Source organism: Zootermopsis nevadensis, unplaced genomic scaffold, assembly GCF_977971745.1.
Source record: "Zootermopsis nevadensis isolate Lab colony 2312 unplaced genomic scaffold, Znev_1.0 Znev_ptg000010l, whole genome shotgun sequence".
NCBI classification, from domain to species: Eukaryota; Metazoa; Arthropoda; class Insecta; order Blattodea; family Termopsidae; genus Zootermopsis; species Zootermopsis nevadensis.
Genome location: NW_028259142.1, coordinates 8,279,042 through 8,303,887, shown reverse-complemented (window position 1 = coordinate 8,303,887; position 24,846 = coordinate 8,279,042). Strand labels below are relative to the sequence as shown.

At 35.7% G+C, this 24,846-nt stretch overlaps 1 protein-coding gene across 1 annotated transcript; it reads right to left on the bottom strand.

Annotated features, from left to right (window-relative positions):
* Positions 1 to 1,815: 1,815 nt before the first annotated feature.
* Positions 1,816 to 24,846, bottom strand: LOC147874203 (protein takeout-like). Its single transcript, XM_087346452.1, has 6 exons — positions 24,750 to 24,846; positions 17,778 to 17,870; positions 14,103 to 14,238; positions 5,001 to 5,134; positions 2,931 to 3,083; positions 1,816 to 2,153 (listed from the first exon to the last, which is right to left on the bottom strand). Exons 1-6 carry the CDS (start codon positions 24,814 to 24,816, stop codon positions 2,002 to 2,004), a joined length of 735 nt encoding a protein of 244 aa, XP_087202578.1. The 5' UTR covers positions 24,817 to 24,846; the 3' UTR covers positions 1,816 to 2,001.

Sequence of the window (24,846 nt, the reverse complement as noted above, 5' to 3'; positions counted from 1 at the left end):
TAATTAGTTAGATACTTATTCATAATTGTAAATGATGAAAGTTTATACAAGATAGGTGTTAACAACAGCCTGCTTTTTGACGTTTGATGTGATTGATATCACAGAACCAGGTTTAGGATATCGGCTTAAGAATTTAAAACTAATATATTCAATCATACAAATAGTATCTGGTATAAGAACACTTGTTTACCCGGAGAACTTATGTAAGGGGCGCTAATTTTTTAAAGATAACATCTTTGCTGTGAACGGAATGAATAAATATCGTAATAATTGCGGTTTTTAAGCTGGTGTGACCAGAAATTGTTTCTTTTGGGTTGTTGTGCCGTGTAGTCTTATAGGAGTTTACAGACGTTTCAGAAGGCGATGAGGTAGGCAGCAAGACTTTTGAAACGTCATTAAACATCAACCAGACTACACGGTTCAACACCCAGGAGACAGTCAACTTTCGAATAGATATCTATATGAGTTTTGTTTTTATACATGATTTTATATGCATGAGTAATCTTAACATATGTGAAAAATCTAAAGCCCTACATATATAATTCTAACGGCTTATAACGATAGTGAGGTGTTTTTATTACTTTTTCCATGTCAGTATTTTAATTAAATCCATACCAGTTGGTTCTACGCCTCTCTTCAATTGGGTAGACAAAATCTACTTTGTTCTTCACGGAGATAATGTCTGAGTGTTGCTACCCCACGGCACCCAACACAGTGCAGTGTTGTCCTACCATCTGAAGACACATTTGTGAACCAACTAACGAAACACTGTGATTGTAATGAACAACATTTTGGCCGTGGATAACATCCAAACGAAGACTTATATATGCTTTCTTACTTAGGTTGCAGTGGTAGTTAAAGTAAGAAACATCTTATGCCCGTTAAGCGGTATAACAAGCAGGCCTTTGTCGTAGTTGCTCGAATTTCACATTGTAAAATGACGCCATCCACTCGCCATATGTTGTAACGCATTTCTTCCTTATTACAGACAAGATGTGTCAATGAGAGGAATAACTAGGGTTTTTAGTAGATACACGCAGACGTTCATGCATGCACGAACACACACACACTTACTTCAGCTGTTAAATAACAAGCTAAGAATACTTAGCTTAGCAACAACATGAAGAAACAGGAAAACACATATTAAAATAATATAAAAACTTCTATATGTTGTTTCCAGTAAAGGAATCAGTTCAAGGAACTTCAAACTCTAGTCAACCATAAATTTTGTTCTGTATAAAGTCAGTTGTATTCTAACAGACGGTCCACATTAACACCAGCGTATTTGAATTATGTAATAGGAAATGTGATATTGTTAAATATGGACACAGTTATAAAGTAATTGTACCTGATTGAAAACATAACATACATATGGTATAACGGGGCAAAATTTATTTTGGTGTCCGTGCGCTCACTCCACTTCTATTGTTGGTATTTTATAATAGTTGGACATTCATGACTTGTGACATATGGTAGTTCCTGATTTCTGGATTCTGTTATTGGTGATGTCTGGCATCTGTTTGCCATCTGTGACTTGCAAGATTAATGAGTTTCACAAATCCCAAATGTTACATTCTTTCAAAGTGTTTTTGTACTTTAGTCATTCTTTTGAAGGAAGGCCGCGTGGGCAGGTCATGATATTGTTTTCTCAATTTTAGTATTGTGGAGTTGCCCTTAAGAGAGTATACATGGTGCATACGTTTATATACTGACACAGGTGTTGAGTTTTGTGTAAATGCAGGTGTACAGCCTAGAGGCACGGCTATTCATTCTGTATGAAATGGTTTAATAAAGTAGACGCCAGTGAAAGAGAAGTTATGCTACACATGATTTGTATTCTTTATTAGAAAATATTTTAATTCTGCATAACTGTATATCAGAAGGACTTGTTGTGACAGAGAGTCTGGAAGGAACTGTTCTAAAAGCTGGAACGGTTATAATGGAGAATATACGTTCTAATGTATCATATAACTTCTAAAACATGCAGTTATCGAGTCTGACTCAATCAGTAAACAGTTCTTTGAATGGAATCTTCTTGGAGACGTTCGAAACAATTCTGTGTACTATGCTGCCTAAGGTGTAGAATATAGGCTTGCCAAGGTCATCAATGACGAGATGCCAGTTTTCATTCAGAAATTTGTTCATGTTGTCACCTGTAAAGACACAAATATCAGCACCTGACTTCTCTCTGTTTTTACAAACCGGCCTATTTCATTAATTACATAATTGCTATAATATGATTAACCCTTGATTATATTAGTTAACTAAGTCCTCATTTTGCATTTGAACAAATAATATCAATCTTTCGTTAAATAAAATGAGTTAAAACTGCAGAACAGAATGCTAAATCAAAACACCCAAAGCCATGTATGTGTTTTCTTCCCACCATTACTATATGTCTGGGTGTCTATGTGGTACAGTTAGATCATTACAATAAATATTGACTGGGAATTTAGTAACGAATCACAGTTACTTCGAACATGACGTCCAAGTACAAGCTACCACTACCTCAAAAAACCATTATTGTTTTTTGAAAGATTTTTCTCAGTCGAAGGACCACATACATTTAAATAATGATTCGGTTCACATAGGCTGTATTTCCTGTAGTATATCGCGTCCATTTCCAACCCTAAATTGTCAGTATGATGTTTTTCATTCTGTTATGTCTTCCACTTCGAGCTTTCTTCATTGCTCTTCTTGTCTAGACTCTTACTTGTTCTGTATTATCTCTCCCACTTTCCCACTCTTTATCAGCTCAGTTGTTCCTGATCAAAATATTCGTTATGATTTCAGTTAAAAAGAGGATCCCATGGATTCATTCCCTGTATTAGCTTGAAAAACGTTCCGCAGTTGAACTGGAATTCCTTAATTAAATTCCTATATGCTGTCATAGTTATAAGTATGTTCTAGTTCAATATATAGGACCTCACCAAGAAATTTATTTCCGTTGAAAAGGTTTTCTAAGTGCACTTTCATCAACTTCAATTTGAAATCCACGTCATAAGCTTGCGGAATTACGTACACTTCACCATCCTGTAACGTGTTCAGGGTGTAGTTTGTTGAATAATTGCCACTGAGCCCATCTGGAAAAAAAGAACTTTATTAACAAAAACAGATATTGTAGGCATTTAATAAGCCTAATAATTAATTCTATGGTTAAGGATCTCCTTATGCCCATCAAGAAATTGAATCGTTGGCTATTAATGATATTGTTTAAGTTCAGAAATTAAAAATTAGATGAAAATATAATTAATGTGAGTAAGTAAGAGCCTGAATGGAAGTGATCGTGATCAATTTGACATTTCTGTCCTGTATTCCTTTGGACAGAATAAGGAGGATAGAGGTCGCCAAGCCTTTTTCGGTGATGGGAAACTTGGATAAGCTTAGAATTTGTATCCTGAGTGATATTATTGAGAATAAAAGTGTTCTGAGTTGATTAAATTACTAATATTTTTATATATCTTCTACTGTTTTAACAAAACCTTTTAAAAACATTGGGCGCCCTCCATCTCACAAAAATAAGCCAGCTAAAAGTGGGTTACCTGAGTAATTTCCTCAGGAATGTAATTAAAATATCTTTAAACTAAGAGCAGTTTAGAAAAGAAATAAAGATAAAAAGTGATCTTCTTAACACTTACACCACGTAGGTACATAGGACCACCGATTGAGAGATATTGATTTGTGTTATTACCGCTCTTCATTAGAAAAATCACCAGCATTTTTAAGCCAGTCCATTCCTTTGGAACCCAGGCTTATAACAACTTTTCCCCTTATTTGAAGTTCTTTAGTCAGCTTTTGGTATGGATTTCTTGAAATCGCATTTCACAATTAACTTCTCTCTTACTTTATTTGTCCTACATAGAGCCAGCTCGAGGGGTAGGCAAGCATGGCTGCTGCTGAGGGCCTAGCGACTGATATTATTTCTAATACCTGCGCCGTATTACGTAAGTCGTTATTGTACTAATAGAATCGAGGTATTGATGCGCCTGACCGCCACGGTGGTGGCTGCTCCGGTTTCTCCGTGGCATCTGAACAATTACTCCATACTCCATACACACAGAAGAAGGCAATGGCAAACTACTTCTATATCACCTGCTTAAAAAACATATATGAACAGGTCCCAGACTCAGAAAATAATGGAAGGATCCTGTTCATAATATATCGCCAAACTCCTTTAAAGGAGGCGGCATAATTAAGAAGAAGATTGATGCGCTTTATGCGATTCTTATACAAATGTCCCAGGTCATTGTTGTTATTTTGGTAATTTATGCACTCAATTCATGCTATGAAATTTTGGCACAACAGTGACTTCCGGTTAATGTTCTTAGGTAATATTTGCACTGATGTGATCCCATGTCCCATTGTTGCCTCAGTGGAAACTTTGGATACAATTGTTTCTTAGTAGTTGGTTTCATCAATAGCACCTTCGGTTTCAGTGTTTAGAAAGCGCTGCAGACAGACGGACCACAAGAAATTTCACTTTCATGAAAGCATGTTCTATTCCAAGAAGGAGTCTCGATATTTTGCTAGAAATGCAGTAGCACATCGGTCAGATTAACCATATCTTCTTTTGAATTTCAAATCCGGATACTTCGGAGAACTAGCAACATGTGTCTGTCAGCAGCAGTGAGAATAGCGGTAGTAACATAAAATCACACTGGCAGCAAAAGGAAATATTGTATTCGAGAGTTAAGGAAGTTCCTGTGACGTAGACAACCTGGTAGGCAAGGGATGATTTGCGGGCGAGTAACACCTTATACCTGTGTGGAGAACGTTGGTATTTTGTAGAACGATATTTCTCGCACCTCTTTGCCACCATTCGCTGACTATAGTATCCTCATTTATTTATTCGTTTTATAAAGCTCACTTTAATAACTTACAGCGTTTTGAAGTATTCCCAGCAAAGTTTACATCAATTTAGAATAAGCACGACGTTTTTCGGTCTGCTAGAAGTGCAGTACACTTAATTCTCGCGTACATTATATACTAGTAACACTAACCAAAGGAGGTTTCATAGAGTCCTTTGCCATATATCGGCAGTCCTACCAACGTTCCAGCCATTGAGTAATTTCCATTCAGCACAGCATGCGGAATTAGGAACGAAACTCGGATGATCTGCTTCTGGAAGTCAATGCTGTTGACAGAAAGACAGACGGTGGTCGTTAGAATAATACCTCACACGTAATAGTAGAATTTTAAAAGGTAATCAAGTGAAATATTCAACTGAAAATTATATAGTAACTGGTATAGCACTGATTACACATGGGTTTTTCATGACAGGAATTACAGGTAAATAGCCAATTCTAACGTATCCATTAATTTCAGCCATACATTTCCACATTACAATGGCTAAAATTGAAGCCGTGGTTGTTTCTGAAAACTCCGATTCCAAGAAAATGTCAATATGAAAAACGCCTACCAATTTCTAAGGCCGAAACATGACAAAAACTTTTTATTCAACCATTCTCAAGATTTCTTTGGAGTTACCAATCACTATCACAAAAAGCTTTTTCTCCACCACAGTACAATTATTTCAATCTTCCGCAATTTCTTTCTGCAAACATAAATCTTTAATTTCAACAATTTTTCCATTCTTAATAATAATGTTTGGGGAATTAATGTTAAATATTTTTTAAAATCTTCTTTATGGAAATTTTTTGACATTTCTTTAAAGGCCAAAACTTTCTCATTCTTAACTTTGTTAAGTTTCAATCATGATATCGCTAATATGGTTTTTTATTATATTTAGAAAAGGGTAACATTACCAACGAAAATGCTATATTGAAAAATAAGAAAGAAACACATCAAGGACATGTAATTTTTCAACTATCGCAATTAGAATGCCTGTTGTTAAGTGCAATATGAAATACGCACTTTATTTAAAGCTTAACATTTTTCAAAGCAGAATGTAATTATGCATTTAACATATACTAGTGCCACCAAAAACGTTTACTTGTAAATATTTAGAGTTTGATGTTAAAAAACAGATACTTCACGGCAATTTGACATACCCAATTTTGTTATAGTCTTTGCCAAACGGGAAAGAACGAGATTCAAGATAAAAAAATTCAGTGAGTTTGAACACTGTAATGTGAGGGACATTCATTTAAAAATAATAGAGTCGGTGAACTTCGATATCGCAAATAATGTGTTTCTAAAAATGTACGAATCTTGTATTTCTTTCTAGAGGGTCGGGTGAGACGGTGATGGAAAATTTATTGATATTCCACATGAATTTAAAGATTTGCGTCTTATGTATGTTATGGAAACCAGCAAACGTAGAACAGTAACAGAGGGTGACAGGACGATTCTAACTATACTAGATGTGGTGAAAAGAAAATTATAGAAGAATGTTAAAAAAGAGAGAAATTTTATTTTAATGACAATTATTTTCAAAATAGTTTTTTCCCAATTCCTCAAGTTTTTCTATGAGGGAAGAGCATTTCATCCCAAATACTGGAAGACCGTGTCAGTTTACTTTAGTTACTGCTTTGGTGAACTCATTAAATTCAAAGGAAGTGTTATTAAGGAGACAAAAATATAACACACCGTTAGTATCTCCATAAGCTGATTTAATATTTGATGATATTCAAGGAAATATTGTATAGCTAAAGGTAAAGCATTTCTTTAAACTGACATTCGTGTATTTCCATGAAATATCCAACATTGTAAAAGTCAGAAGTCTTACCAGAATAGGTGTTAAACGCAGCAGGTATTTTTGCGTTTGATGCAACTCCTAACGTACTAGTAGATTTCGGATAAGTCCTAAGTTAGGATATTCAATTTTTAAAAAGCATTTTGTATGAAAAACAGAATTTTGCCAGAAGATCTTTGATTACGTGGCAAAAGTAATAACCAATCAGCAATAAGTTGTGGTTTATTATATGTAGCTGACTGAATATTTACTACCCGAAATCATTTTTATCGCTCTCGGTGATCTAGTGATAGCGTGCTTGTAACTGAACACAAGGTTTGCGGGTTCAAACCCGTCCGAGGTCGAAGGATTTTTAAGGGTGATAAAAATCCGTTGCACATGGTTGGGAAGTATAGCAGGCTGTCCCATGTCGTAGATTTACGGCATGTAAATGAACCTAACGAGCATGAACGAGATGTTTCGTAAGCAAAATTAAGCGACAAATTCCCAACCATGTATCTGGTCAATCTTCCAAAACGTCCCCACCAAATGTCTAAAATAGATCAGTCAGCCCCGGAAGGAGACGCCTATATTCTACGTAGGAGAAAAACGTGTATAAGAAAAAATAATAATAAACTCATTTATTGTGAAATTTTTACATAAGGTGATTGACGATTAAAGGCATTTGACATTGTTTATTAGACCACGTATTGGTTCCGGAGGCAGAATTTCAATTTTAAACTGGTTGTCCATTTAGCTCAAATATTATATTAATGCAATTTCTTTTTTTAAATTGTACACTACAAGTCTAATATATATACATTAAAATTCTAAAAGGACTTTACAAGTTTGAAAGTGTATAGAAATTTAATCACAAAGCTTACAGAATCGGTTGAGGTGTCATTTTGTAGCTAAACAAATCAAGTTTGACTCACGTTGTGCTGTTGTATCGAATTCCGTCACCGCGAGCGCAAGCGGCAGTGCATTTTGAAATTACTACTTTCACAGGTGCGGAGCGCGCTCGCTGTGTGCTTTGGTTTGAAGAACCCATATCTGCGACAATGGTTCAGCAGAATTTTCGCACCCAGTATGGCAAGGATCCTCCGAGTAGTCCTACAATTTACTCTTGCCACAAGAATTTTGTTGCGACTGGTTGTTCTTTTCGCCATGACAAATCCCCAGGTCGCCCGCGTGTTTCTGATGCTGTCGTGGGACGAGTGAGGGAGAGCTCTGTCCGTAGTCCTGCGAAATCAGCGGTACGTGCGTCTCGTGAGACTGGCATTCCACAACCGACCGTTTGCACTTAAAACCGTACAGATTTACCATTGTGCAAGATAAAGTGGCTCGTCGGGAATTCTGTGCAGAAATTTTGCATCGGATAGGGGAAGACGAAACATTACTGAACTACATAATCTTTAGTGATGAATCGACATTTAATGTCAGTGATAAGGTGAACACCTGCAACTGCAAGATTTGGGGCAGCGAAAATCCACGTACATCTCTGGAACATGTTCGTGACAGCCCAAAGGTGAATGTGTTTTGTGCCATTAGCAAAGTTCTTTTTCCATGAGAGAACCATCAACGGTATCGTGTATCTGGATATGCTCGAAAATTTTCTCATACCACAATTAGACGAAGATGATCAAGAAGGACGCATTCACTTACAGCAAGACGACGGACTACCTCACTACCTCCGGTATTTCCTGAATAACCGTTTCCCAGGTCGGTGGATTGGTCGAACAGGGCCGATAGCTTGGCCACCTTGTTCTCCAGATTTGACACCTCTCGACTTTCTCTTATGGGGTTTCATTAAAAATCGTGTGTTTGTTACACCCTTGCCTGCCAGTCCCACTGAGCTCAAAGCTCGAATCATCGCCGCAGTTGCAGAAGTGACACCGGATATGCTGTATCGTGTTTGGCAAGAAAATGATTTCAGGTGGGATGTCTGCCGTATCACCAATAGCAGTCACATCGATCCAAAATGACTATTTGAGGTTAAACGTGATTTAGTTTTCTATAAAATGACACCTCAACCGATTCTGTAAGCCTTCTGAATAAATTTCTATATACTTTCAAATTTGTAAAGTCCTTTTAGAATCACCCTGTATTATCATTTGAGTGAGATATTTCTAAAGCATGCTTTATTTCATGCAATAATATAGAAAATATGTTTATTTGATGTTTTGGGGTTATATCATCTATATCTAGATTCCAATCTTCAACAGAATCAATATTAATTTCTACTGGTGCCGAACTGAACCCGACATTTTATTTTCCATTGGAAGTTTATGAATTTTCTCATTCCTAAGTTCTTCTAATTTTTTTTCTTCAAATTCCGTTACTGAAATAGCCGCAGCACCTCTAGCTAAAGAACTAATTGCGCCTAACGCAGCTAGAATAGCTGGAATCGTAAAAATAAATCCACCAATATGTTCTCCATTGATGTTTTTAATTTTTTTAAACTGGATATATGTTATTCTCAACGACATTCCAGTTTCTTTACTAGTGTTTTGACGTAAATACGTCTATATTTTAGGGTCAGTTTCATTCGGCAAAAATGTAACGAAAAAGTGTAACGAAAAAGTGAAACGTAAAAGTGTAACTTCATTGTTATGTTACCTCGGAAACGTCAATCGTTTACTCGGCAATTTTGTTACCTAGGAAACGTCATCTGTTTACTCGGCATTGTTGTTACCTATAAAACATTTCATTACCTTACATTACATTACGTTACGTTACGTTAATTTACATTACATTACCTTACAATACCTTACATTACATTACATTACCTTACCTTACATTACCTTACATTACCTTACTTTACATTACCTTACCTTACATTACCTTACCTTACCTTACCTTACCTTACTTTACCTTACCTTACCTTACCTTACCTTACCTTACCTTACCTTACATTACCTTACATTACATTACATTACCTTACCTTACCTTACCTTACATTACCTTGCATTACATTACCTTACCTTACATTACATTTTATTACATTACCTTACCTTACCTTACCTTACCTTACATTACCTTACATTACCTTACCTTACCTTACCTTACATTACATTCATCTACCACAGACCCATCTGAAGCATAACTAATTCAAGTTAAATAAGCAAAGTCTTAATCAAACTTTACTGAATTGTAAAGCGGGTATAAAGGAAATATTTAGAATAAAGCCAATATATAAACTTCCTTTCCGTATAGACGTATTTACGTAAAATTCTCCGTAACCGTGGTTCCACTGACAACTTTTTATCATTCTCTTCGCTTTGTTTATCTGTTAAAACGCAATATATTATGAGCTGTTTTAGTTTATTATGTCCGATTTTGAATGTAAATTATTTTAGTTTCTTTTTTATTATAAGGAATCAACTTTTAAAAACCTAAACCCCCATCCAATTTTCAGTTTCTTGTTTATAGCAAGTTACGTTGCAAGAGCTTGAATTACTTCTTTAAAAACGATGTGTGTTTACTAAAGACTCTACCCCAGGCATTGTCTCCTAAAATTATGTCAGCTTCAGGTCTCAATTCTAGATCCTTATAATCACTGTAAACTACATCATACTCTCTTGCAGCATTATCTAACAGATGTATCCCCTAGTCACATCTTTCTAATCTTTCGTTTAATTTGGGACCAGGGCCTAGAAAATTGTATCTGGCAACAAGAAGTTTGTTGTGAACAGCATTGATGTTATCGTTAACAAATCCTTTCCATACATTTCTATCCAGAATCTTGGTGGTAACCTATATATAATTTTAACATATTCTTACTATCGTTTATCGGTAGCAGAACCAACGTCACCATACTCTTGATAATATATAAACCCATCAGCGTCCGCAGGTTTGTATAGTAGACTGGATCAACTTGTTTCTGTTCCTTAAGTGTGTACTCAATTTCTGTTTCTGTACTTCGTGTCGCATCAATTACAGGTTGCTGACGAAACGTTTTTTGTTAATAAATACCTTCTCTCTCTTCCTATGTAGCCTCGAGGCATGATACAAGGTAATCCTGTGACTTAATATTTTCTTAGTATTCATTATTTAAAAAAAAAATATTCATTGTGTAAAATGAAAAACGTAACTACTACAGAAGCGGGTACTGGAAATACCGAAACGACTAAGAACGGTTAAATATTTCGTATAGGTATCTGCAATATATGCGGTAAGACTTAACGTCAATTCGTGAGTAACGGTACATGCACCGCGCAGTAAAAAATATATGTATAAACAAGGAAAAGAAAGAAAAAGATAGTTAACGAACTTCATAAACCGATAAGGAAAAATTACCCTACAAGAGCTAATATTACAAAAGTATAGACGGCATGCTAATTTGGTTGAAATTACAGGAATTAATGGATTCAAGTACATGTTAACAACAACCGACACGTTTTTAAACTAAAAGTTAAATCCTGACAGAGTATCGTAAAAGCTTCCGAAAATCATTTTAATGAGCGGAAAATCATCTTTAAATAAATAAAGGAAGGAGTTTTACAACAAACCACTTTCTGAATTAATGAACAAGTGTGACAAACCAATGTTCAACATTTAGTAACAAAGAAGCTGCAATCTGCGAAAGATTCATTAGGACAATCAAGGAGAAAATGTGGAAAACGTTTTCTGTTCAGTGTAGTATAAAATGGTTTGACATCCTTCTAAAATTGTTTAGTGATTGTCGTAACAAAAAGCACCGAACGGTAGGAATAAAACCTGTAGAGTTCACAGATTCAAAATTTGTAAAATTTGTTTATGAAACACTTTATGAACCTATAAAATAAAGTTCAGATTTGGAGGCAATGTTCGAATTAGTAAAGTAAATAGTTTATTTGAAAGCGGCTGCACACCAATCCGGTCAACTTATTTTTTTGGTGTACACGAAGACATTTCTTCTAATCCGCCAACATATTGTATAAACAATTTAAAAGGTTAAATATTTAAAGGTTTATTTTGCGAACCAGATATTTTAAAAAGAAAATACAGTGGTATCTACTTGGTTAAGAAAGTTCTGATAAAATCTGACGATAAAAATTTTAAAACCATTTTCCAGGCACTTTGGCTTATTTCGTAGTAAAGCTTAGGTTCTAGGACTTTTCCTTTCGAGGTTGACTTATAGAAGTACTTTATACCTTTTGCCGGGTTCCCTACTTGATTCGTGACTGCTGATACAGTAAATTCACATTTTCCCAGTATATCTACTGGGAATTCCCCTTTCCACCATCTGGTAACACACCGTGTTGCATTCAGGGTTCTGTTTGTTGGTAACACAGACATGGTTATTTCCATTTCCCTGACTTCCATTTAAAGGCTGCCCCATCGAGGAATTACCGAAATCCAGTTGTTGTTTTGTGCGGGGTTAGATGGAATTCCGTCGTTAGTAATTAAGAGTTGTTCTGGTATTTTTACTCCCTTGTTAAGCTATATCTTTAATCTAAGCTTCCTTCCCCACCCTTGATAGACTTTTGGTTTTGTACAGTGCCCTAGTCCGTTCTAAAATTGAGTATGCATCCGTTACTTGGAACTCTATTCCTAATACTGACTCCTGTAAATTGGAAAGGATTGAAAGGAAATTTGTAGCTCTATGTTACACTTGATTTTTAATGGCGTGTGTGCTTATAATTATGAAGATATTTTAGTCAGACTAAATTTAAGGAGGAGGCTTCTGGATGCGCTTTCCCTCATTAATGATTTCAGAGGCAAAATTAGTTGCTCATCGGTATACGATACAGTTAGTCCCCGCATATCCACTAGGTTTATCAGAGACTACTCTACCTTTACTGTACAACGTAATTTCAAGGCGAGTCCCTCAGCCAGACGCGTATCTGCTGCCAATGCAGTCTGTAGGAACATCGACATCTTTAACAAAGATTGTATTTAGCTTACCGATATCAATCAAGTTTTTAAATAGTTATAATTGTTAACAGTGAAATCAAGGAACTTATAATATTCAAATTACTTCATTTTGTCCATATTTTATGGTATTTAATCTTGTAAGTTTTTTCTAGTTTTTATTGTTTTTTGTTTTTTTAGTATTAATGAATTGAATTATTATATTAGACAGTCATATTATTTAGCTCATTTACTTTTGAATTATCCCTCAATAAAGGAATTGAATTAAATTATTATTAATATGGTAAATTTATATGTTTAGTTTCATTTGTTTGATTTAGTATTTTAAATATTTTACTTTTATTGTTATCGAAAAGAATGTAATTATTGTATTATACATCATCCTGTACTGTTGTTCAGTGCTTGATTGGTATTATCCGGCTGCTGTCAGGTACTTAAATAAATGAATTGAATTGAATCAATGTATTATTATTTTCAGCTTTACGTTAAACCACATTTCTAATCGTATATTTGACTTGTGATCTTAAGCTTTCACGGCGACTATGTGCTTTAATGAAGAAAACACTTTACAGAGCTGTAGCCTTTGAAGAATTCGTTATGTACAGTAGATTCCGATTAATTGGGCCATCTGTTAATCGGGGCAGCCGTTAATTTGGGACAAATCTTAATGAACAAAACAAATCGAGAACGTTATCTGAATTTTCTTCGCTTATTTGGGACACCAAGCCGTTTAATCTGGACAGATAATCGACTATTTCTGTGCAGATCGACGGGAACGAAGACAGGTGGCGCAGAGAAAGAAATATATGTAAAATGGTAGCTGCTTCACGCTTGAAGCAACTGAATAATTTGTACATAAACTCTCTGAAGCTCACTGTGTCACGACGGCAGTGACAATAGATACGCAGAGGCTGTCAAAAGTCGGCCGCCATCGTTAATGTTGGTCATTTAAAACTGCTACTAAATTAGTCCTATTGTTGGAGACAGTTTCACATTTTACTCAGTTTTCGGTGACAGTATCCATCTTTGGTGAGGTATTTGACACTGCTTTGTCATGTGAATTATTTCAATATCAGGTTTAATTTTTGTGGTTGTACCCTTCAAAGAGTTCAAAAATAAGATACGGCCTGTAGTAGCCGTCACCAAATTGAATTCTTCAGTGCCGCAAAGTACGTCACATGTCTACCCCGCATTTCTAAGTGATCAATAGGGAAATATTTTTCTCTGCTACGCTGCGAGTGCTGCGCTGTAGTGACTCGCCTGGGATCCCATATTCGTGTTACAGCGCTGTACTATTTCTTGTAGCCTCGAAGCACGTAATTCGATAACAGCTGCTGTTGTTTTTATTTGACTTTCTTATTAAGTTTATCAGTTGTTCACACCAACAGTTACTGCGAAACATTCCCAAAATGACAAAGCGGTCTCTTTGACCTAAGCTGTCATAGTGTTATTAAAAGCATACGCACGACACTCAGAAAACATCTGTGGACCTGTTGACAAGCCCTGGTATAGCCAAAGAACAGATATTTCTGAAGTGTGTAGGAAGATTTAAAAGGAAAGTAATCTCTAGATATTTATTCATTTACTCTTCAGTGTACAATTCAAATTTTACCTGAAATCTTCAATAACGGCATCCTTTACTCCCGCGATAGTGAAATTGCTGGAAGATGCGTTTATACCGGAGTATGTCAGAACAAGGTTCTCGACCACTAGTGGATCCAAGACAGGGATGTCATACTTCTGATCTCCTGAGAAATGAACAATCATCTTGAAACAGATAGAGAAAAAACCCCTCAAGTTGGTCACCCCTATACACTGGACACCCCTTTATATTGGGCACTTTTAATTGGAACCGGCGAATAACCTTTAATTTTACATGTACACAGTACCCTATAACTTGGACACTTCTTTATCCTGGAACTTGAACACCCCTTTTGTTGTAAGTTGGACAGGTTCATGCACTTAGCTTCAATGCTTTTCAGGGAAACGTTCTCAGTTACATATTTTGTTATTTTGAATTTCTGACTGATGAATGCCTCCTATCTGGATGATTATCTTATGGACATTGAACCCATCATTGGAATGCATTGCAAGTGTTTAACTATTCTTTTGCTGAACCCTTAACTGAACTATAGTATTGCAGAAGACACAGCTTTAACTCCATCAGTACTGTGCTTGCATTTGAGTTCAGCTATGCGAAAGTGAAAATTGGTGGAATTAACTTTAAAAAATGTTATTGAGGCTGGGTTGTAATGTGCATTGCATGAGAGTGGGCTTTAGAAGATTATTATTAATACTATTGTCTAAATTTCCTATCTGGTTTTCCGGCACCTTAAAATATTATATTAATAAAAAGAATAATTATTTTCGTCGGTTTAAAAAGACCAGCTCTGATGTACATTACTCCTACTTTGCACACTTCCGTAAATTAGTTTAGGCTACCATTAAGGCTGATAGGCGGCGGTGGTTAAAGTCTGTTGATGACAGTCTTAAAACTCACCCTCAGCATTTTTGGAAATACGTTTCAAATTTCAAAAGAAAAGATAACTCCTTCATTCAGCTAAAAATTGGTGATCAGTTTGTCACTGACCCCAAACACATTGCTGATGAATTTGCTACGCATTTTGAATCAATTTTTAACACTTCTTGTCGGTCCGTCACTCCTACCGATACTTTTACTTCTGATTCTTTGCCCGCCGCTCCTATCTCTCCTGCTGAAGTTAGCAAGGCGATCAAGCGCCTCAGACCCTCAAAGTGTGTGGGGTTAGATGGATGTCCTTCGTTAGTAATTAAGGGTTGTTCTGATATTTTCACTCCCTTATTAACCTATATTTTTAATTTAAGTGCAACTAGTGCCACCTTTCCGTCCCTGTGGAAAGAAACAGCTGTTGTGCCTGTGTTTAAAAAAGGCAACAGTTCCATTGTTAGTAATTATAGACCCATCTCTATTCTTAATAACTTTTCAAAAATATTTGAATTTATTTTCTATGATCATTTGCAAAAAAATTTTAAGTACAGATTAAATCCCTCACAGCATGGTTTTCGTAAATTTAATTCCAAAGCAACAAATTTGGTTACTTACCTTAATTCCGTTTTACCTTCAGTTAGTACTCAAGGACAAACAGATTCAGTATACTTTGATCTTACTAAAGCATTTGACTTAGTCCCTCATAATATTCTTTTTAGGAAACTTAGAAACTTTGAACTATCACCCAGTTATGTTGATTGGTTCCATAGTTATCTTTCTGACAGGCAATATTTTGTTCGTGTATCTGGAACTCTTTCGTATCCTTATCGTGTTAAGTGTGGAGTGCCTCAGGGTTCCACCCTAGGCCCCTTACTTTTTAATATATTCATTAATGACACCTGCGACTCTATACATAATTCACAGTGCCTTTTATTTGCTGATGACTTAAAGATATATCGGAGTATTAGCGATGTTGATGACTGCAAACTGTTGCAGGACGACATCCATTCAGTGCAAAATTGGTGTCTTGTGAATGGGATGCAACTTAATTTAAGTAAAACTACTGTTATAACATTCACCCGGAAGACAATCAGTATTTATTTTAATTACAAATTGTACAACAACCTGGTGGCACGCTCCCATTGTGTTAAAGATCTCGGTGTTCTACTGGACTGTAAGCTCTATTTTCACCAGCATATCAACTATATATTCTCACAGAGCTTGAAAATGCTAGGTTTGATTCGGTACATTACTTCTTCCTTCTCCACTGTTGATAGCCTATTGGTTTTGTACAGTACTTTAGTCCGTTCCAAAATTGAGTATGTTTCCGTTGTTTGGAACTCTATTACTAATACTGATTTCTTTAAATTGGAAAGGATTCAAAGGAAATTTGTAGCTCTATATTACGCTAGATTCTTTAATGGCGTTTGTGCCTATAATTATGGTGATATATTAGTTAGATTAAATTTCTTATCGTTACATTTAAAGAGGAGGCTTTTGGATGCTCTTTTCCTCGTTAATGTTTTTAAAGGCAAAATTAGTTGCTCATCTGTTTTTGATACAGTTAGTCTCTGCATACCTATTGGTCTATCAGAGACTATTCTACCTTTACTGTACAACGTAATTTTAAGGCCAGCCCCTCTGCCAGATGTGTTTCTGCTGCCAATGCAGTCTGTAGGAGCATCCACATCTTTAATAAAGATCGTGTTTTGCTTACTGAGGTCAGTCAGCTTTTTAAACAATAATCATGGTTTTTTATTGTTTCCTTAGTATGACATTTTATTGTGTATGCTGTTTGTCCAAAATTAAACTGTTTTTAGTATAATAATTATTTTACTTATCCATAACATTTAGTTTTTTACTTATGAGTTATTTTTCAATAAATCAATATTGTACAGTTATGTTTTCAGTTCTTTGTTTGTTTGTTTTGTATTGTAATGTCTGTATTGTTGTTAGTGCTTGGCTGTTATTGGCCTTTTTGGCTGTTGTCAAGCACTTTAATAAATGAATTGAGTTGAATTGAATTGATAGATGATCTAGCTTGGTTATTTGTTTTTTGTATATCTTTAACGTTTTACATTTATATTAGAATTCCTAAGTGGATTATTTGTTTTTATTTATATTTCCTCATTTATTTTTCTTTGTGTATAATATTGTTTAAATTTTGGGCTTGCCTGTATTTGGCTGTTATATTTAATTCAAGTAACCCTACAATAGTTAGTGTATGTAAGTAAATAGATTATATTGTCATTAGAACACAATCTGATCTTTCTCTTTCCCTCTATTTTGGACACCTCTGTAAGTTGGACACATTTTCTTGGAACTTCAAGTGTCCAACTTAGAGGGGCTTCACTGTATCAGCGACCTCGACATCTACGAATAATTGCTAAATATTCCTCACGCACAAAACTACATTCGTAGGTCACAAACTAGAAGCTTAGTCCAAGTAACTTACCGAGGCCAGTTGTAATCCTGCCAACTAAACTACAGATTGTGACGAAGAGAAGCACGGGTACCGACACACATATGACAGCTGTACTAAGTATATACACTTTTACATACGCTGAATAAACAATCCAAATTTATTATATAAATACACATGAAAAATTTAAAACATCATTAAATTTAAATTTAAAATTACATTTTTCGTATTCTGCTGCAACGTGTTTGAAAGACTAGGTATAATCTAATCTTTCGCTCTAGAAAACAATTATTTGCATTTATTATGACGTATATAATAGAATCCATATTGGGAAGTAATCTGAAATATAGTGTCTCATAATGATCACTACAGCTGGGAAGTGTTGCAGTGTAACTCACCTTTGATAATTCTCGGAATAGCAGCTCTACCATTCTTTAGGGCGCATTCATTGAACTTCGGATCACTTCTAGAACATGGCTTAATGTAGTCCGCTGAAAAGAATTCAGTATAACAAACATTTGCTCAAGAACATGCCGATAACAAACTTTCCTTCACTGTTCATCGTTGTCGTATATTTTAAGTGGGGCTGTTTCTCTGATGGTTTGTGAAGAGGAGACTCTGGAGCAGAATGAAGACTCTCTCAAAACATCGCAGTGTGGGGGCGCTATAGTGGTACTGTGGGACGCAGCGGTACAAACTGAAATAGCGTTGTTAAATCTAGGCGTAACTTCTGAGACGGAGCTTGAGAAATTACAACAAGTCTTTTACGGTTTTGAAAAAGAAGACTAAAAAGATATGAGAAACACACTTAAAGTCTGAACAAAGATTAGCTTAAAGTTGAGACAAGAAGGAAGAATAAACTTATTTCCAGCTTTATTCCGAAAAGGAGCCTTCAACTACCGGACCATTGTTTGTGGCATTTTGCAAATATATCGCCCGGGCTTTATGTGGAAGTCGTAGCAATAAAAGAGCGACATAATGTTTCAGTTAAACTACCGGTACCGCTTTGTTATGTGAGTCAGTAGCTCAGCCAATACATTGACTGGCTACTGGCCGGGCGATATAGGTTTCGATCAACGACAGAGAAAGATTTTTTCTAGCTTCTTCATCAAGACCGCTTTTGGAACCGCTCAAACTCCTGCCCAATGAGTACCGGAATCCTACGCAATTTCGCGAATTCAAGTCGATAAATTTTGAAGACTTTAGAAGCACCTCAAGAAACTTCTTTTTGCTAGTGTCATGAAAATGTTAATTTTATAAGCTGAACTGCTCTTTCTTAGTCGTTAAAAATGCTATTTAAATAATTAAATATCGACAGGTTCTTGTCATGGCTGTCATAGGAAATTTAGTGTACCTCACTATGAATAAAATTGCTATAATATAAACAATTAATATATTTATAATGAAGATGGCTGTCTTCTGGATTGTAGCGTAGTAATAGTGTTGATAATTGAGGCAGCAGGTACTTGTGAATCTCCGGAAGAATTCTAACAGACTTCACGGAACTACAACTCGAAAGGCACCCATTTTCGTAGGTGCAATTGTTAGAACCTCAAAACCTTCACCACATGCTGGAATACGTAACGAAGTCCATATTTCATAGTCCATAGTCATTCTGAAAATCCGAAAATTTTCAGCTAGTCAAATTATTTGTCTTTATGGGACCCAAAAATCCATAATCGTGGTCATAGTAACCCGCCACCGACCCTAATCTGATAGTTAAATCCAGCTTATGCAGTCAAACTATAAATTTTTATTTTATTTTCCTTCTGTGCCTAGATCTCTCAAATGGTGTTTTGTTCTGAATTCTTTAAACAAAAATGTAGAACGTGTTTTTCTCATGCCATCCCTCCATGTTATGTGTTTGCTCTACTGAGCTTGAGTTATTTAATAGATCTAACATTATTAGCTTTGCAGCTCATGAACAGGTAAAAGTGAAGTAAAGCCGACCTGATACACAACATCTAGGTTTTTGCGGGGAGTGGAGGTACAGCTATAACTATTTCTTGACCTCGGTACTAGGGGCGGTGAGGTGGTCAGCATCACGCCCCGGCCGCGCTTTTCTCCTGGGAAAGAACCCCAATCCCATTGGACAGGAGGCTGGGTGGGCCCCAGAGCTGGTCTGGACGTAGAGGCTAGAGGAAAAATCCTCTGTCCCCGTCGGGGATCGAATGCCAGACACCCAGCCCATTAATGAACAAGTATTTAGAAATAATGAATGATGCGTATACTTATCACACAGAAAAATAAAAAAATATTTTCTTTGATACTAAAGAAGTACTTGCAGGAACTAAATATTATGAACGTGGGGGCATACTATACATTTTCAGAAAACACTCTTCGCCTGCCCACGGAATATTATGTAAAAAGCGCCAAAATCTGCATAGAGGACGATTATTTGGAATCAGATGTGTTCTCCGCAAGTAATCGTATGGATGCAATTGCTCTTCTTAAAGTACTTCGAAGAATCTTGATTCGGATAGACCGAATCCTTGTGTGATATCGCGTGAGCTTCTCCACGGCTGTCAATTCACAGCTGCAAGTATGACGTCTTCATTGGGTGTTATCCGTGCAGTCTGTTCTTCTGTCTATGGTATGTTAACCCAGGCAGAAGAGTTCCTGGTCCTCCAGGTTGGAGGTTAAGCGCAGGGCCAACAACCCAGGTTCGTAAAAAAGTTTAAGGTTGAGAATAATTTGATGAATGAAGCCGGACTGTTCTCACGAAGACGAACATTAGCAAGAAACAAGGATAAAAATATGGTACTAAATATTGGAACGTGGAATGTGCGCACTTTGTTACAAGCAGGAGCGATGAATGGTATAGCTGATGAAATTATGAAAAAAGGAATGGAAATTGTTGCTATACAAGAAATTAGATGGAAAAATAAAAGAGCAATTAATAAGGCAAAAATCTCCATATATTATTCTGGGAAATACGATAGACAAGGAGAATGTGGAATAGGATTTATTGTTACCAGACAAATGCGTGAGGCTATGCTAGCCTTTACGCCAGTAAGTGAAAGAATATGTACACTTAGAGTAAAAGGGAAATTCCGTAATATAAGCCTTGTTAATGTCTATGCACCAACCGAGGGGACTGAAGAGGTGGCAGTAGATGGGTTTTATGATGAATTGCAGTCTGTATGTGATAAAATTTGGAAACATGACATGATAAAAGTACTTGGTGATTATATGATTATAATGCGAAGCTTGGGAAAGAAGAAGTCTATGTCAAACTATTTTGAAGGAATAGTCTACATGAAGAAACCAATAATAATGGCCTAAGAGTAGCACAATTTGCAGCTGCAAATAATTTAAGGGTCATGAGCACATACTTCCCAAGGAAAGGTATTCATAAGGGTACTTGGAAAATTTGTGGAACAAATAATTTTAATCAAATAGATCATATATTGGTATCTAGGAGATGGACAACAGAAGTGGAAAATGTGCACACATTCCGAGGGGCAAATTCTGATTCGGACCAATATTTAGTTGGGTTTAGAATGAAGCCAAAAATATGTATGGTTATGAAAGGGAAAATGGAAAAAAATATAAGATGTTATGTAGAGAAATTAGAAGTTAATGGCACAGTACCGGAGTATCAGTATAATTTAAACTTAGAATTACAAAAGATAGAAAAAGGGCCTAATATTGAAGATGAATGGAACTGCATAAAGAATGCCATTTTTAAATACAGCACATATAGCTGTTGGAGAGACAAGGAGATCAAGAAATGAAGATTGCTATGATGATGAATGTAGATTTGTCGTGGAATAGAAGATGCAAGCTAGAATGAAATGTTTACAAAAAAATACGAGAGCTAATAGAAATATTTGTAATGAAAACCGGATATTGGCCACCAGAATATGTAGAAGGAAGAAAAGAGAAGCGTTAGGAAGAAAAATCGACAGTATGATAGAACACCATCGTAGAAATGAAAGTAGAAAATTTCATAAGGAGCTTAAAGAAGTAACACAAGAATACAGACCGAAAGCTGTAGCATGTAAAGAAAGTCAAGGGAATTTATTGACAGAGAACCGTGATATTGTTAATAGATGGAAAGAGTATTTTAGTGGTATTCTGAGCGGAAATATAATTGAGACAGAGCAGCCGACATATTATACTGTGAATAATTACATTGAAGATCCTACGTTTGAAGAAGTACAAAAAGTAATCAAATGTCTGAAAAATGGTAAAGCACCCGGAAGTGATGGAATTACTGCTGAACTACTAAAAAAAGGGGGAGTCAAGTTATGGGAGAGAATACATTATCTGATATTGTTAATCTGGATAGAAGAAAATATTCCAGAAGAATGGACCCTAGGAGTAATACAACCTATACGTACATAAAAAAGGAGATAAAATGGAGTTTACCAATTATAGAGGAATTACACTACTGAATGTAATATATAAAATCTTGTCAAGTATTTTATATAATAATAGATTTGTTGTATATGTAGAAGAGATGTTAGGAGAGTACCAGTGTGGCTTTAGAGTAGATAGATCAACGATAAACGAGATATTTGGATTGAGAGAGATTCAGGAGAGAGCCTATGAATATAATATTGACTTACATAACTTATATGTTGACTTCAGACAAGCATTTGATAGTCTCAATAGGGACTAAATGTTAAACGAAATTCTCCTACTAGGGATACCATCTAAATACGTTAGCCTCATTAAAACAACGTTGAAAGACTCCAATGAGTAGTAATAGTAGATGGTGAGCTAACTAAACCATTTAATGTCAATATGGGAGTTAGACAAGTAGACGCTTTCTCAACAATACTTTTCAACCTGACGCTGGAAGCATCTATTCGGAAACTTGAGATCTCATGACATATAGGCATAAAATCAATACAAGTGAGTGCGTATGCAGATGATATAGCTATTATTAGCAGAAATAAAGCTGCACTGGAAGAAACAGTATTAAAATTGATAGGAGAAACACAATTAACGGGGCTAAAAATAAATGAAATGAAAACAAAATATATGAAAGTTACAACAGCAGCAAGAAATATCACAAATAAATTGAGAATAGGACATTACAATTTTGAACAAGTGCAGATTTTTAATTACCTGGGTTCACAGATTAATACTATAAATTCAGTAAGTAATGAAATAAATCACGTATTGTGAATGGTAATAGGTGTTATTATGCCTATCAGAATTTGATGAAATCTAAAATACTGTGGAGGCAACTTAAACTGAGAATCTATGAAGTTCTGATAAGACCAGTAGTCACATATGGGTGTGAAGCCTGGACATTAACTAGCTTTGACGAGCAACAACTCAGAATATTTGAACGTAAAATATTACGGAAAATCTATGGTCAAATACAGAATAGTGATAGCTCCTGGAAAATTAGAATGAATCATGAACTAGGTTATATCATATAGGGAGCAGATATTGTGAGGCCAATTAAAAGCAAAACGTTAGCCAGGCTTGCACATGTTGCAAGAATGAAGGGAAACAAGGTAACTGGAAGAGTGATGGAATGGAGACCGATAGGAAGAAGGATGAGATGGAGACCACGGAAACGATGGATAGATGACGTGGAGGAGGATGTGAGGACGATGGGAGTGAGAGGATGGAGAAGAATTGTAAATGATAGGACAGAATGGAAAAAAAATCATCGAACAAGCTAATACCCACACAGGGTTATAACGCTATAAGAAAAAGAAGAAGAAGAAGAAGAAGAAGAAGAAGAGTGTGTAACCATATTGACGGTGACGTTTATCTCGAAAACTAAGCGTCCCAGGATATATGTTATTTAACATTTTGCACTTATTTTTTGTGACACTATGGACTCCATGTACGTGAATTTCATTTCGCTTTGTGTAATATAGAAATTAGGTATCGGGTAATTTATTAAAGAAATATCATTTCATCTGAAGCAATTCGTGTGGTTCGAACCACATAAAGTGGCGAGAAAACCTACACGACAGTCGAATGAAAGTCATTTTTTTCCAGAAATAACTATTCTAATGTCCTGCATTCGTATCGAGGAAAATACGCAAAACTTCCTTTATTACAGCTAAAATTGTTTATCGTTTTACTACAAGTTTCATGTTACTGTGAAGGAAGATTTTGTTGGTGGCAGGGAATTAACTTTGAAACAGTGGATACATATTGGCAAAAACCCCTAAAAGTTCTATCCTGATAAAATAAGTGAACCAGACTGAAAAGTATGGTTAAGTGCAGCCTTCTTTAGTGGCATCGTTATTGTCTGTCTTAATTTTGTGTTTACGTAATGCGTTGTAAGTCCAGTAGACATTTTTGACAGTGTATAGAGAGACGTTAAAACGAATAATGTTATTAAAACTGACACATGGTAATTAACATCATCACAGCGAATGGTTTACAGCCTTCTGGCCGTTTATTACATCCTAGTCACTTAGGATTCTTTGCCCTTTTTTCAGAGTAGCAGGTGGTGAGACTGCTGCCTCCGACATAAAGATAAATACCCTTAAAATAGAAAAGTTGTGCTTCACGTTTAATGAAATGCTTCTCACAGACTCTAAAATTCAATTATTCCCTTTTATAGAGTGACCAGCGTGTCATATTTTGTTCCAATGTGTCAAAGGATTCAAAATAGAAACTTGGATCTCAGTTTGGGGCTAATTACAAGGTGGTCCTTAAAATAACTTAGATATAAAGAATATTATAAATGATAATATCCGTATTATGGACGTGCTATATATTATAATATTTTCACCAAGATGTATGGAAGAAAACAGTTATGTAAAGTCCTAAATGAAGAGATCCCCCTCTCAAAATCGAAACTGGCCCATGAAATTTAATGTATATATGCTATATCCAGTTTTATCCAAACCTGATAGGTAGTTTGTACCCTCTTACTATGCTATGGGATAGGTGAGTAGATGAGTTCGGCTTTTCCTTTTCGGAAGCGGCCAAAGACATGCAAGGAGAAGGATTGTTGTGAAGCAAAATTCACTTTTCCGGCTAAATATTTGGCGACTCTAGAAAAATCGTTGTTGTTGTAAAGTATAATAGATACAAAAAATAAAATCATGAAGCTGTCTTGCTACACGCCATGTAGGCGCTTGGGATGAGAGTAAAAGAAACATACACATTTTAACTTCGGCATAAGATGCGGGTCAGCATTACGTCCTGGACTCACTTCATCCCCGGGAAAGTACTCCGGTACTGAATGCTTGTAAACGTATCTTGCTCCAAAGAATTATTTAATCAGTCAGTCATTTGTTTTGATAGGTTTTATGTGATTACTGACAAGAGTGAAAATTCTTCCAGTACAAATATTATCATTATAAAAATTCCATTAATAAGTTTCATTTGAAGTACTCACTATACATTAATCTAAATATACTGATTTTATTGTAACTTACGTAGGTTGAGTGCTTTAGCGCCGATGATCACAAGGTAGAATGCGAAGATCGTTTCAACCTTTGTCATGTTGATGAATTCTTCACAATGTCATGAAGG